The 15,600-nt window shown below is 42.4% G+C and overlaps 1 protein-coding gene across 1 annotated transcript in view; it reads left to right on the top strand.

The window, feature by feature from the left end:
• Window positions 1–15,600, top strand: part of MYO10 (myosin X) — a 282,989-nt gene that overhangs the window by 101,918 nt on the left and 165,471 nt on the right. The window contains exon 3 of the mRNA XM_003407874.3: window positions 15,259–15,417. Within this exon, the coding sequence (XP_003407922.3) occupies window positions 15,259–15,417 (159 nt within the window). The remainder of the gene's footprint in view (window positions 1–15,258; window positions 15,418–15,600) is intronic.

The raw sequence follows: 15,600 nt of genomic DNA, 5'->3' as shown, positions 1-15,600 counted from the left end.
AAGCTTATTAATGGTTACCAGGGCTAGAACACCTAATTGTGCTCATGAGGAACCTGTACATAGATCAAGAGGCAGTCATTAGAACAGAACAAGGGGATACTGCATAGTGTAAAGTCAGGAAAGGTGTGTTGTCAGGGTTGTATCCTTTCACCATACCTGTTCAATCTGTATGCTGAGCAAATAATCTGAGAAGCTGGATTAAATGAAGAAGAACGGGGCATCAGGATTGGAGGAAGACTCATTAACAACCTGCGTTATACAGATGACACAACCTTGCTTGTTGAAAGTGCAGAGGACTTGAAGCACTAATGAAGATCAAGGACCATTGCATTTACTATGGATTACACCTCAATACAAAGAAAACAAAAATCCTCACAACTGTACCAATGAGCAACATCATGATAAATGGAGAAAAGATTGAAGTCGTTAAGGATTTTGTTTTCCTTGGATCCACCATCAACAGCCATGGAAGCAGCAGTCAAGAAATCAAAAGATGCATTGCACTGGGCACATCTGCTGCAAAGGACCTGTTCAAAGTGTTGAAAAGTAAAGATGTCAGCTTGAAGACTAAGGTACACCTTATTCAAGCCATGGTGTTTTCATTCGCCTCATATGCGTGTGAAAGCTGGACAATGAATAAGGAAGACTAAAGAAGAAATGAATGTTTGAATTGTGGTGTTGGCGAAGAATATTGAATGTATTATGGACTGCCAGAAGAATGAACAAATCTGTCTTGGAAGAAGTACAGCCAGAATGCTCCTTATAAGCAAGGATGGTGAGACTATGTCTCACATACTTTGTATATGTTGTCAGGAAGCATCTGTCCCTGGAGAAGGACATCATGCTTGGAAAAATAGAGGGTCAGCGAAAAAGACGAAGACCTTCAACAAGATGGATTGACACAGTGGCTGCAACAATGGGTTCAAGCATAACAACAATTGTGAGGATGGCACAGGACCTGGCAGTGTTTCATTCTGTTGTACGTAGGGTCGCCGTAAGTCAGAACCAACTCGATGGCACTTAACAACAACACCAACAGAGGTGAAAGAGAAGGAAAAGGCGAACTCATTGCTTGGGGGGATGGGGAGTAGGGAGGAGCTCTGAATTTCAGTTAATGGTGGTGGAATAATTTGAAAAAGGATAGTGGTAATGGTTGTACAACATAATGAATATAATCAGTGTCACTTAATTAAACATTTAAAAATTGTTCAATTGGCAAATGTTATTGTTGTTAGGTGCTGTCGAGTCGGTTCTGACTCATAGCGACCCTATGTATGTACAACAGAACGAAACACTGCCCGGTCCTGCGCCATCCTTACAGTAGTTGCTATGCTTGAGCTCGCTGTTGCAGCCACTGTGTTAGTCTGTCTGGTTGAGGGTCTTCCTCATTCCTGATCCTGTATTTTACCAAGCATCAAAGACATCATACATGAAGAAATCAAGAGGTCATTGTAAAGACAGGAAAGAATGAAAAGACCAGGATGGTTGTCAGAGGAGACTCTGAAACTTGTTCTCAAACGTTGAGCAGCTAAAGCAAAAGGAAGAAATGATGAAGTACAAGAACCGAACAGAAGATTTCAAAGGGCAGCTTGAGAAGACAAAGTAAAGAACACACTCAGCAATTCTCAAGCTGAAAGAACTGAAGAAAAAATTCAAGCCTCAAGTTGTAATAGTGAAGGATTCTATGGGGAAAATATTAAACATCACAGGAAGCATTAAAAGAAGATAGAAGGAATACACAGAGTCACTATACTAAAAAGAATTGGTTGATGTTCAACCATTTCAGGAGGTGGCACATGATCAGGAACGAATGGTACCAAAGGAAGAGGTCCAAGCAGCACTGAAGGCATTGGCGAAAAACAAGGCTCCAGGAATTGACGGAATAGCAATTGAATGTTTCAACAAACGGATGCAGCGCTGGAGGTGCTCACTCGTCTATGCCAAGAATATGGCCAATATTTTGTTATATATGTTTTTCTCATGAAATAAGAAAAAGCGAGTGGCATTTGGCTCTGCTCGTTGTGTGATTGGTGCTGTGTCTTCGCCAATGACACTGCTCACACAGATTAACTGTTTTTTTTTTTTTTTTACTTCCCCGACCCTTGATCCTGTCAGGCTGCCGGACTACAAGCTCTGCAGTGTCTTCAGAAAGACTTGTAATCAGTGGTTTAGATTTTACTGTTCAATAACTGATGTGCCGGAAGCTTCCTAGGCTTGTTAGGTTGATGCATGTCATCACTGATGTTTTTGGTGGTGTGTTTCTTGTACATATGAAAGCAGGAAGAAACCTTCAATTTGGGGGATGATTAAGTGATTAAGAAAATGCTTTCCAGTGAAATTTCTAGAGCCTTGGTTTCATTGGATTGCATGTTGTAGTGATATTTCATCTTTATATCTTGTCTCTAGAAAAATAGTCTTGGGGCCCTGTTGGATATTCAGGTTGTTTGTGACAAGACGGTAGAGAAGTGTCTGTCCCTTACTGATGGTTTACATGGCTCTCAGTTCCTGCAGGGCAGAGTCCAGATGCCACGACAGGACGTAGGGGCCCTTCTGGAGCAGACCTTGCTACCCTCACATCCCCACTGCCCCAGCCACACCCAACTACATGGATGCCCTGTGCTGTTTCTCCTTTGTATCTGCTGCTTTCCTGGCCATTGCCTGCCTCACATGGCTAGTTGGTATAAATCCCGTTGGCGTTGAGTCAATTCCGACTTGTAGTGACCTTACAGGACAGAGTAGAAGTGCCCCATAGAGTTTCCAAGGAGCGCCTGGTGGATTTGAACTGGCGACCTTTTGGTTAACAGCCGTAGCACTTAACCATGACGCCACCAGGGCTTCCAGCTTCTATAGTGCCTTGAAGATTTCCTGTTACGGCCCTATCCCAACTGCTAGGATGCCCGCTTGTTTTTCCAATTCCCTCGGTGGACTGTAAGCTCTTTAAGCCACCACCAGTTCCCGCCGAGTTGATTGTGACTCGTGGCAACCCCACGTGTGTCAGAGCAGAACTGCACTCCATAGGGTTTTCAGTGGCTGATTTTTGGAAGCAGATCACCAGGACTTTATTTCGGTGCACCTCTGGGTGGACTTGAACCTCCAACCTTTTCTGTGAGCAGCTGCGCCCACCTGGGGGAACCTAAGCTCTTGGAAGGGAAGTGCCCCAGGGTCCAGCTCACAGTAATGACAAAGGAAGAAAAAAGAGTAAATAAATGAAAAGATAATGGAATAAATGAGTTAGATTAAACAGTATATTAGGAAGGGGATGAATTATGGGCCTTCCCCTTTATCCTCTCCTCCTCTGCTCTTGCCTTTAAAGGAAGGCCATGGGCTTCTTTCCTTTTTACACCCTCTCCAGTGCTTCCGCCCTCAGCCATCTCTTTGCCTTCTTACTCACAATTTCATCACACCACTTTCTCTCTAGACTTCAGTTAATTTAGAAAAGTAACAATCCAAGAAAAATGAAGGAATGACTGTATTTTTTATGAAGGGTCTAGAATGGGCCAGGCTCTGGAGGACACCCTTTATACTCTGGTTCTAATCTTCTTAGCAACTCCGCATTGTATGCAATGCACACTTTGCACCTTCTTTGCTGCAGTAATGCTTCATTGTGCACATCTGAATGTCAACTCAGAGGCCAACGGCCCTGCCCAGGGACTCAGCCATTAAGTGGCAGAGCTGGAATTCAGAAGGCCATCTGAGAACTGGTATCCCTCTAATGTCTGACTCAGAAATGCACCCTTTCCGTGCCTCTAAGGAATTGAATGTTACCTGTGCTGTGTGTTAAGGGGCAAGTTTCTTAACTTCTCTGGTCCTCAGTGAATTCTTCTTTAAAAAAATGAGTAATTGTATTTTTTTTCCCCCTTCTGGGGATCAAATGAAGTAATACACAGCAATATGCTGAGGCCTGCAGGACTTGTTAAATACCCAGCTCTTGTCTTTATTTTGTTTTGTACCCAAATGGCGAGCACCGTGTTGCACTGGGTAATGAATACCTGATGATGATAGAAATGACTTAACTCTCACAGACAAGCTTGATCCACCGAAAAAGAAAAGCACCAAGCTTTGTTCTATTTATGGTTAATGACTCCCACAAGGGAGGTTAAAGTAACAGACTGTTTATTTATGTAAAGATATTTTAACCCCCTGTGCCCCAGTAATTAGGGGTGCTTAGTCTCTCTTTTTTTTTTTTTAGTCTCTGACAAGTTTGAGGTGAAAGCAAGGCACTGTTGCCATCATTTCGCTGCCTGCTGGGAGAGCAAACCTGTGTAATTTTGCTTTTGATTAGGTTCCAATGTAGCCTTTCTGGGGAATGCTACATTTTCATGCCCCAAATACTTTCTCCAGCCTTCTGAGGCGGCAGCGAAAATAACAATGCAAAGCAGATTTTCAGTGACTTAATTCCCTTCTTCTTAGCCTCATCCTAACAACCCAGTTCTGGGTTACAAGGGCACCTGAATAAACGTTTCAATTACTTATTCAACACAGAATACGGATGTAGCGTGATGTAGTATGAGAGCCAGCCTTTGAAAGGTTGTTGGCAGCTTACAGCCAGTGAAGCTGAACGTGGGGGAGGTAGCTCATTTTTGGTTGACATGATTGCTAATTTTAGCCACATGTCAGCCTTTGTTGTTTGATCATTACTGTAATTCATACATTAATGAGCCAATAAATGAAAGAAAAGAAACTGAGAGAGGCAATCCAAGAAACAATGTGGGATTCTAGGGAAAATCTAAACAGGGCAAGCCAGATTTGTGGGGACAGAAGAAAACAGGAAAAGAAAGCTACATCAAAGAGTTTTTCATGAGAGAGCTTCACAGGTCAAGGTTGTGGTAAAAAATGTAGAACTATAGATGTTCACCCTCCCTTCTCACGCCTCCCCCAGCCTAGCTGCTGGCTGTGCCCTTATCTAAGGAGGCTGGCCTCCTCCCTCTGCACTCCCTACTGAAAAAAAAAAACCCATTGCCATCCAGTGGATTCCGATTCATGGCGACCCTATAGGACAGAGTAGAACTGCCCCATATGGTTTCCAAGTAGCGGCTAGTAGATTCTTACTGCCAGCCTTTTGGTTAGCAGCCAAGCTTTCTTAACCACTGTGCTACCAGAGCTCTGATACTAAGACTCTTGATAATTTCCCTATAGAATATTCTACATTGTTCCTTGCATTATGCCCCTCTGATAGGAATAGCTATTCTTCAAAACAAACAAACAAAAATACAAAAAAATACCAAACCCATTGTCATTGAGCCAATTGCAACTCAGTGACCTGATAGGGCAGAGTAGAACTGCCCCATAGGGTTTCCAAAGAATAGCTGGTGGGGGTTCGAACTGCTGACTTTTTTGTTAGGAGCCATAGCTCTTAACCACTGTGCCACTTCTGTTGCACTCTAATTGGGTGCTAATTGCTGTGACTTTTACCTACATTATGTTTTTAGTGTTACGCTAATTCTGCATTAAAAAAAGAAAATCCATTTCGTCGAGTTGATTCCGACTCATAGTGACCCTATAGGACAGGGTAGAATTGCCCCACAGAGTTTCCAAGGAGCACTTGGTAGATTCGAACTGCCGACCTTTTGGTTGGCAGCCATGACACTTAACCACTACGCCACCAGGGCATTATTAATATCAGCTACGCTACATTCAAGAGCAAGTTTCAGAGTCTCTTCTAACATCCATTTTGGTCTGTCTTTCCTTTTTAATGACCTTTGCATTCTTCATGTATGATGTCCTTGATGTCCTTCCACAACTCGTCTGATCTTCAGTCATTAGTGTCCAATACATCAAATCTGTTCTTGGGATGGTCTTTAAATTCAGGTGAGATAAATTCAAGGTCATGCTTTGGCCCTCGTGCACTTGTTTTAATTTTCTTCAGCTTCAACTTGAACTTGCTTGTGAGCAACGGACGGTCTTTTCCTCATGTGGCCCCTGGTCTTGTTCTGACTAATGATTTTGAGCTTTTCTACCGTCTCTTTCCACAGGTGTAGTCGCTTTGATTCCTGTGTATTCTGTCTGGTGAGGTCCACGTACACAGTTGTCATTTATGGTGTCGAAAATAACTATTTGCAATGAATAGGTCATTAAACCCACTGCCGTCGAGTCAATTCCGACTCATAGCGACCCTATAGGACAGAGTAGAACTGCCCCATAGAGTTTCCAAGGAGCACCTGGCGGATTCAGACTCCCAACCTTTTGGTTAGAAGCTGTAGCACTTAATAGGTCATTAGTCTTACAAACTTCTACGTTGCATTCTCTGACACCATTTCTCTCACCAAGGCTATCTTTTCTAACTACTGATGGAAACCCTGGTAGCGTGATGGTTAAGAGATATGGCTGCTAACCAAAAGGTTGGTAGTTCGAATCCACCAGCCACTCCTTAGAAAGCCTGTGGGGCCGTTCTACTCTGTCCTGTAGGGTTACTGTGAGTCGGGATTGACTCAGCAGTGGGTGGTAATGATGGTGATCCTTCTTTGTTTCCAACTTTCACATTCCAGTCATCAGTAATTATCAATGCATCTTGATTGCATGTTTCATCAATTTTAGACTGCAGAAGTTGGCAGAAATCTTCAATTTTTTCATCTTTGCTGAGTTTGAACTGCCGGCCTTTCAGTTAGCAGCTGCACGCTTAACCATTGTCCCACCAGGCTTCCAGGTATATGTGATCCTAACGCCATGTTTTTATCATTATATCACTCTGCCCATCTTGTGTATTGTACCCATTTTGAGGGCCATGACAACTTTTCAGAGTTTTTTGAGTCACCAAGGCTGAGCACTGGGCACCTAGATAGACGTCATTTCTGCCCTCATGGACTAGTGTTTTCGAAGTGTGGTTTGCAGTATGTAAGAGCAGAGGGAGACCAAAATCAATTTAGAGGCTCACAGCTGGCATTTAAAAGAAATGCGATAGAAAATATTAGGGTACATTGAACATAGCGATGGTGAGTATTGGGAAACTTTACAGGCACATACCTCTGTATATGTGTAGTAGGTCCCAGTTTAACATGCGTTTCTTACTGTAGGCTGTGGTCAGAAGAGTTTGAAAGGTACTGAGCAGAAGGGTCCAGAGTGGGGGTGAGACAGTAGTTAATAAGTAAGATAATGGATAGCAGTTATGAACAGTCATAAGGACCTGTGAAGAGAACACACATGATAGAATAAAGTGGCAGGGTGTCCTTTAAGTAAGACAACTGATGCCTTCTGAGAGCGTACTATTTGGGCTGACACCTCGTGAAGGAGAGGCCCAGACACGTGGACAGCAGGTGCAAGAGCCCTGGGCCAGCCAGGAAGGGAGCAGGGATTGTCCAGCTTTGTGTGTATATTACCCATGTTGTCAGAGGGGCACCACACTGCCCAAGTCCTTTGTATTCTGTCTGCCAAGAGCATAATAAATGCCAAGTATTATTGTTATTGTCCAGATACCATGGGACATTTTCCAAAAAACTATCCATCTGTTAGGTCCCAAAAAACATTTCAATAAATTCTCAGAAGGAATGTGGACCCTATTCCCTGACCATGTTGTTGTTGTTGGTAGGTGACATGGAGTCAATTCTGATTCACGGCGATCCCATGTGACAGAGTAGAACTGCCCCATAGGGTTTTCTAGGCTGTAAACTTTACAGGAGCAGATGGCCAGGTCTTTCTCGCACAGAGCCACTGGGTGGGTTCACATCGCCAACGTTTCTGTTAGCAGCTCAGCACTTAACTGTCGTGCCACCAGGGCCCCTTTTTTCCCTGACCGTAATGCAGTACAATTAGGAAACAATAATGATAATATAAGCAGACCCCAATGCCTGCAAATCACCATCACCCATCTTAAAAAAAAAAAAAAATTTTTAACTTGGATCAAATAAAGAAAAAATAAAAAAACTAAGTTGCATAATATTGTCATGCTGCATTTTTTTACTGATCTTTAGTCAATATTTTTATTTGCTTGATTCTTAAAAGCCTTGCTTTTATGACAAGTTTTGCTTACAGTCATATTTTCCAGTATCTACATAGGCATCTGGTTGATTGGCACATCAAGGGATTTTTCCAGCCACGATTTCTCAACCTTGGAGCTTTTGGCATGTTGGGCTGGATAATAATATTTGGGCTGATTTAGATAATAATATTTGGGCTGCATGATTCTTTCCTTTGGAACAGTTCTGTATGTAGAATATGGTTGGCAGTATCCCTGGCCTCTACCTACTTGGCACCTTCTCCCTGTCTTCCCATTCATGACAACCAAAAATGCCAGACATCGCCAGATGTCCCTTGGGGGGAAGGGGGACATAATTGTCCCTGGGTGAGAACCACTGCTTTTAGAGGAAATTCCAGGCTAACTTTGGATTGCCAAGTTTGAGAACACCTTCGTCCCATCTCTTGGTCAGAACACATGTTTGCATTTTTTCTTTTTTAGTTCTCTTCAAGACAATGGGGGCTCCTCGGAAACGCTACGGGGCAGTTCTGCTCTGTCCTGTAGGGTCGCTATGAGTCGGAATCAACTCGACGGCACTAGGTTTTCTTTAGGTTCAAGACAATGAGTTGGAAAAGTTAGGTTTTATAACTGGGGATTACTTACGACTTTCAATAAAAAACTGAAACCAAACCCATTGCCATCAAATCAATTCTGACTCATAGTGACTCTATAGGACAGAGTAGAACTACCCCATAGGGTTTCCAAGGCTATAAATCTTTATGGAAGCAGAAAACCACATCTCTCTCCCCTGGAACGGCCAGTGGGTTCGAACTGTTGATCTTTCTGTTAACAGCCAAGTGCTTTAACCACTGCACCACCAGGGCTCCTCCTTTCAGTAAAAGAAATCTGTATATACTACTCTGTACTAGAGAAACTATAAGGATGGTAGGGTTTTTTGTAATAATGTTCTCTTATATGGTTAAAGATAAAAGGTGATGGAAATGCCTCAGTTGTTTTTGTATCTAATTAATTGACTGCATGCCTTTTCATTTTCATGCCACTGGACCCAGAATTGGGCAGGCCCCTCTGAGATGTTTTTCTAATCGTGCTGGTTGATTTCCTTTGTTCTGCTCCCATGCTTAATCCAGTCCATCTTGTGACCAGTGGTTTGTATTTCTATAACAGGAGCTATTTGTTCTGAGGCCCCATTTTCTCTAAGTTGATTTCCTGTCTTATTAGTCTCCCATATTTTGCTCCATTTCTTAAATTACCACTTTTCTTCTTCTATGGCCCGTTGGAGTAACTCAATTTATTCTGAGTTGGGTTTTTAGGATCCATTTTGTTACCATTTTGTGGCTGTTGTTTCTTCTTGAAAAGTCCTGTAAAAAAGAATTCCATTCTTTAAACTTAGAATTTCTTGCTTTTGTGGCTTGAGAATAATCTTGCTTAATTTTAATACCCTGTTAACTGTTGTACATTGAAATTACTTTGAATAATTCAAGAGACTTCTCCTTAAAAATTCTTGAACAAGATTGAAGGTTTTATTATCCTTTTGAAATCTTTCTAAATTAATTTAGGTTTTTATTCAACTAATAATACATTAACAGACTAAAATGCAGAGACTTATCCAGCTCCTCCCTTCCTTAGAGTTTCTACTCTGATGTTACCCTATCCATGTGGTGGTGCCTGACTTCTGTCTTCACTAGGGGAAGGAGAATCAACAGTCTAAGGTCAGACATGCCATCTCTCGCAGCCATCTTTATCAATTCTGACACCAGCCTTCCCTCCCACTGCACTATTTCTGTGCTGGGTTCGATAATTCATTGCAGTGGCCACACAGAACTCACAGACGATACTCACGACTGGATTTATTGCAGGGAAACCCTGGTGGCATAGTGGTTAAGAGCTATGGCTGCTAACCAAAACATTGGCAGTTTGAATCCGCCAGGTGCTCCTTTGAAACCCTATGGGGCAGTTCAACTCAGTCCTATAGGGTCGCTATGAGTCGCAATCAACAGCAACGGGTTTATGGGTTTATTAGGGAAGTAACAGGTTATAGTTCAGGCTCAGGAACACCCAGGATACAGTTCTTCCATCAGGACAACCTCTTTTCAGCTGTGCTCACAGGCATGTCCCTCTCCCTGGCCCTAGGCTCTGCTGTGCTCAGGCAAGTGTTACAAAGGTCTTTTAGCTCTGCCAATAAATGTCCACAGGCACCCCACTCTTCCAATAAGCTTTGGCCCCGAGGCATTCAGCTTTCTCGCTCTGTGGCCTGGGAAGTCCACTCCTCGGTCTCCTGCCAGCGTTTCCTACCACCACTTCTCGCCGTCTTCAGGGTTACAACTCACCCTCTGTCTCTTGGGTCCAGGAGCTTCTCAGTCCAGGGACGCTGGGTACAAAGGATGCATTCTCCGCTCCTGGCTGTCCTTCCTTGGTGGTGGTGGGATCCTCTCCTCCCTGCCTCTGGGATGGCTTACCTCAAGCCCAGGGGATGGCAGAAACTGACTGGTGCCTTTGGTGGGTTACAATTACCGTATCTGCACAGTCCTGCCCAATCACCTGGGTGGAGTTACAAGGCCATGGCGAAAAAGGCCACAAAAAAAGATCCATTGCACTGCACCACCAGATATTTAAAAAAAAAAACCTTAGTATTCCTCAACCTCCTTGCCCTCATATGTATTTCTGTATAGACATTCATCACTGTCTGCAACACTTTGTATATGCGTGTGTGTATATGTGTGTGTAGGTATGTATACATGTGTATACAAGGAGCCCTGGTGGTGCAGCGGTTAAGTGTTTGGCTGCTGACTGAAAGGCCCATTGTTTGAACCCACCAGCCACTCCAGGAGCGAAAGATGTGACAGTCTGCTTCTCTAAAGATTTCAGCCTAGGAAATCCTATGGGGCAGTTCTACTCCATCCTATAGGGTTGCTGTGAGTCCAGATTGACTCAACAGCAATGGTTGTGTTTTGGTTTTACTTAGCACTTAGTGTTTAGCACTGTCCTGAAGAATCTGCTGCCTTTGCAGATTCTAGCCCATCCCCAAATGAATGGGTATCCTTGCCTTTCCTTGATGTACTCGTTTATCTCTCCTGATTTACTTCTTTTCTTTGAAGCATCCGGAATCCTACCCCTTGACCTGATGTTTCTATCTTTCTTCTGTTCTACTTATGGAATGATTGATTACCTTCCTTCCATCATGATTCTCTCTCCCTGAGGTCGTTTGATGGAATAGTTGTAGTTCTCTTTATTTTCTCACTCCTGGAGTGGGCAAATTTTGTATATAATGTGCTTTTGAAAATATATGAAGAAGCCAAAGGTATGGAAGTGGGGCCCTGTATTTACAGTTGATAGCCACCTTATCCAGTGAATAAATCACTGTGCAACAATCAAAGCCTGTGGAAGTAGCAGTCAAGAAATCAAATTAACATTTGCGTTGCACAAATCAGCTGCCAGATTTCTTTAAAATTTTAAAAAGCAAAGATGTCACTTTGATCACTAAGGTGCACCTGACTCAAGCCATAGTCTTTTCAATCACCTCATGTGCATGTGAAAGCTGGACAGTGAAAAAAGAAGAAAGAAGAAGAATTGAGGCATTCAGATTGTTGTGTTGACGAAGAATATTGAATATACCATGGACTGTTAGAAGAATGAATAAATCAATCTTGGAAGAAATACAACCAGAATGTTCTTTAGAAGTGAACATGGCAAGACTTTGTTTGCTTACTTTGGACACATCAGGAAAGACCAATAGTTAGAAATGAACATCGTGGTTGGTAAAGTAGAGGGCCAGCAAACACAGGGAAACCCTCAATGAGATGGATTGACACAATGGCCACAACACTGGGCTTAAATATGCCAGTGATGATGAAGATGATGCAGGACCAGGCAACGTTTCCTTCTGCTGTATATAAGGTTGCCATGAGTTGGAGCTGACTTGACAGCAGCTAACAACAGCCATGTTTTTAGTGACTATTTGCTGATGGTCTGCTTGGTGCACCTCTGAGTTCTGTATTTGGGCTCATGCATTGTCTTGCTGTTCCCATTGCATTAAAAAAAGACAATAAAATGTTAATACAGGACTTAAATGTTTAGTCGGTATTGTTTTATTTTTTTAGCGTCTAAATGTTATAGACTCATAGGGTTGCTATAGGGTTGCTATGAGTCGGAATTGACTTGACGGCACTGGGTTTGATTTTTTTGTGTTGAGTGTTATAGAGTATGTGCATGAATATTTCCAAAAACAGAACGAATGTTAAAAATAGACACCAGTTTTAATGTTCTAAATTATTAGGATAAATGATCTATCCTCAAATTCTGGAATTCTCAGCAGAAGAAGTTCTTTGTTTTCATGTTGGGAAGGACTTTCTGATGGTGAATTTGCAGGGGGGTGAGCAAGAGATACTGGTGCTGGCTTAGATGCCCATCTTCTTTCCTTGAAGAAAATTTCTGAGAGGGAGTTGAGTAACAGCCTTCCAGTTGTGTTGCAGGAGCTCTGAGCAGGCAGAGCAAGGCAAGATCCTGCAGGTTTGTGCTGGGAGTCACACGGTGATCCAGGGCACTTCTTTGACCTCCTAGGTGGGCCAGAAGTTTAGCTGGCCAGACAAGTCCTGTTTCTGCCACACCCACACAGTCACTTTATGTAGAAGACCCAAAGACCCTGCCCAGTTGTAATGTTTCCAAAAAACGTGCCTGGATTGGCATCCTACGAATCTCGCCACCTGGGGAAGGGCAGAGAGTCTCAGTTGTTTAACTTCTGGCATTTTCCAGGTTGCCCCAAGGCTACTTTTAGTCTTGGTTTAAGTCTTCTGTTTTTTAACTTTCTTCCAATGTGTTTATGACTTGAAATGAAGGGCCTGAAACATAGAATTACCATATGACCCAGCAATTCTACTCCTGGGTATATATATTCAAGAGAAATGAAAACAGATGTCCTCATAGAAAGTGTACACGGATGTTTATAGCAGCATCATTCACAATCATCAAAAGGTGGAAACAACGCAAATGTCCATCAGCAGATGAATGGATAAACAAATGGCATATACCGTGAAGGAGCCCTGGTGGCGCAGTGGTTAAGAGCTTGGCTGCCAACCAAAAGGTTCAGCAGTTTGAATCTACCAGCCGCTCCTTAGAAACCTTATGGGGCACTTCTGCTCTGTCCTGTGGGGTTACTAAGAGTCAGAATCAACTCGAGGACAGTGGATTTGATGTTCTGGTTTTTTTTTTTTTTTTTTTGTATATACAGTAAAATCTGCAAAAGCTGGACCCTGTGTAAGGCAGAAACCTGTCAGAAAAGGATAACTAAAGTGTTTTGCAGTAAAACAAGCTATAGAAAAGTGGTCAGATTTCACCCTGTCAAAGGCAGAAAACTTGTGAGACCTGGAAAAACATGGCAGCCCTGTCATGTTCTGGCTCTCACAGGTTTCACTCTATGTACCATGAAATATTATTCAGCCGTAAAAATGAAGTACTGATACATGCTGCAACATGGATGAACCTTGAAAACATGCTAAGGAAAGGAAGTCAGACACAAAAGGTCACGTGTTGTATGGTTCCTTTTGTATGGAATACCCAAAATAGGCAAATGCTCAGAAACAAAGCAGATTTGTGGTTGCAAGGGCTGAGGGAAGGGAGAATGGGGGGTGATTACCTAATGGGCATTCTTCTGAGGTGATGGAATGTTCTGGAATTAGATAGAGGTGGTGGTTCCACAACATCGTGAGCACACTAAATGCTACCAAATGGCACACTTTAAGATGCTTGATTGCATGTTATGTGAATTTCACCGCAATTCAGAAAAATTAAGGAAAAAGAAAGGTCTGTGTCTGACTGTTTTATACCGGGTCACCCTGGACCAGGTGCACCCGTCCTGACTGCCTGGAGACCCCAGGCCTCTGCCCTGCCCTGCGGGGGCACACGTGGTGCAGTCGGCCACGTTGGAACAAGGTGGCAGCTCTCCTCGCGGATGTCTGAGCTCAGGAAGCAGCTGGGGAGATGGCTGACCCTCAGAAGAGAAGGGTGGGTCCCTGCCCTGGTCTGGAGCAGTGTTTCAGGACCGATTTAACCAACCCTTGTGGTTCATGTGGCAGAAATGCTACTGCTGAAGTTTTAATTTTCTCCAGAGAAAAGACCCATGGACATTTTTAACGGCCGGTGAAAACCATTGGGCTGGCCCTTTTGCTTTTCTTAGCAGTATCGTTCTCTCTTGCAATAACATATTACTGGTTGCCATGCAGGCAAGTGGCAGATAAGAATAGAATTGCCGCTCAGAAATTTCTGCAAATATCATTCCAGAAAGCTGGTGTGTGTGTGTGTGCATGTGAAGACTACATTTTCCATGTTATTTAGGTCCTTGCTTTGTACATCTTGGTGTTTTTATTTATTTATTTTTAATTTTAAGGATGATTGTGGTACAAGTATAAAAACTACCCATTACCGATTGAATAAATATGGAATCGTGCTTGTTTTTAGCTGCTGTTAAGTTATTTACACTTACAGGAGTTTGTAGGTAAAGCTAGCCAAGCTTTGTGCACCCAGCAGGAGGAGCTTCACTTGACATGGTTAATTCTAGACCCAATCAACTGTGATTAAAAAAAAAAAAAAGCACTGAGTGTATTTTACTAATATATGTTAAATTCAGTAATCAATTCTACAAAATTGGAGTTGTCTCATATACATGCTCTGTTGTGTATGGAGCACCTCATAAATGGTTTTTGGGATTTTAAGGAAGACAGAATGTCAGACAAACAAGAAAACTGATGTTGTTTTAAATGGAAGAGCAGAACTGTTTTGCCAAAAGATGACATGAACGCTCTGTACCTCCGTTGAGAGGCAATACTGTCCAAGGATATTTTCCAAACATTCCTGATGTGTTCAAGTCTTTGAACAGATCTACTACCTTATGGCGAGTTTATATAATACTTATTTAAATTTTTTTTTTTTTAAATGGAAGGACTTTATTATGAAGCTTTGAACTACAGCCTATGATCTAATATGATCCAACATGAAACATAGTGAAACCAAATCACTGTCTAAAAACTAGAGCCATTTTCTTAACTGTTATCGGTTTATATCAATCGGAGAAATACACAGAGAAGTGAAATTAAATTTATAGTTTCTGTGATTTCCAAGGGGTGGTTAGTACTTGAACTCATGTCTTTTAGGAACATGTAATAGCAATTATCCAAATAATTGATTCCTTTAAAAATATACATATAAGCAGCACAAAGAAAATGAAAAAGCTCTTTGTGCTGTATTTTTACTGCCTAATTCAGTATCTTTTTGTTGAAATTGTATCAGCAATTTGGGGAACCACTAGGAAAACTTTTGATTGCTGGTAACTAAGCTACTGAATTCATTTCCCCCTTCAGGTATTCACTTACAAACAGAGCACGATTACGCACCAGAAGGTGACCACCATGCACCCCACCAATGAAGAGGGCGTGGATGACATGGCGACCTTGACAGAGCTTCATGGAGGCTCCATCATGTATAACTTATTCCAGCGATACCAGAGGAATCAAATATATGTAAGTCTCCCACTCTTCATTCCTTGAAAAAACCAGCAAGTTTGAGTGAACGTTTATTTTCATTTCCAAAGATGATTTCCTGACTTTTGAATGCCTCTGTTTCCAAAGAGCGGCTGGTGGATTCCAACTGCCAACCTTTTGGTTAGCAGCCAGGTTCTTAACCACTGCGCTACCAAACAAAGC

This window comes from Loxodonta africana, chromosome 2 (assembly GCF_030014295.1).
Source record: "Loxodonta africana isolate mLoxAfr1 chromosome 2, mLoxAfr1.hap2, whole genome shotgun sequence".
In the NCBI taxonomy this organism is placed as follows: Eukaryota; Metazoa; Chordata; class Mammalia; order Proboscidea; family Elephantidae; genus Loxodonta; species Loxodonta africana.
This window is presented reverse-complemented; position numbering and strand designations above follow the sequence as displayed.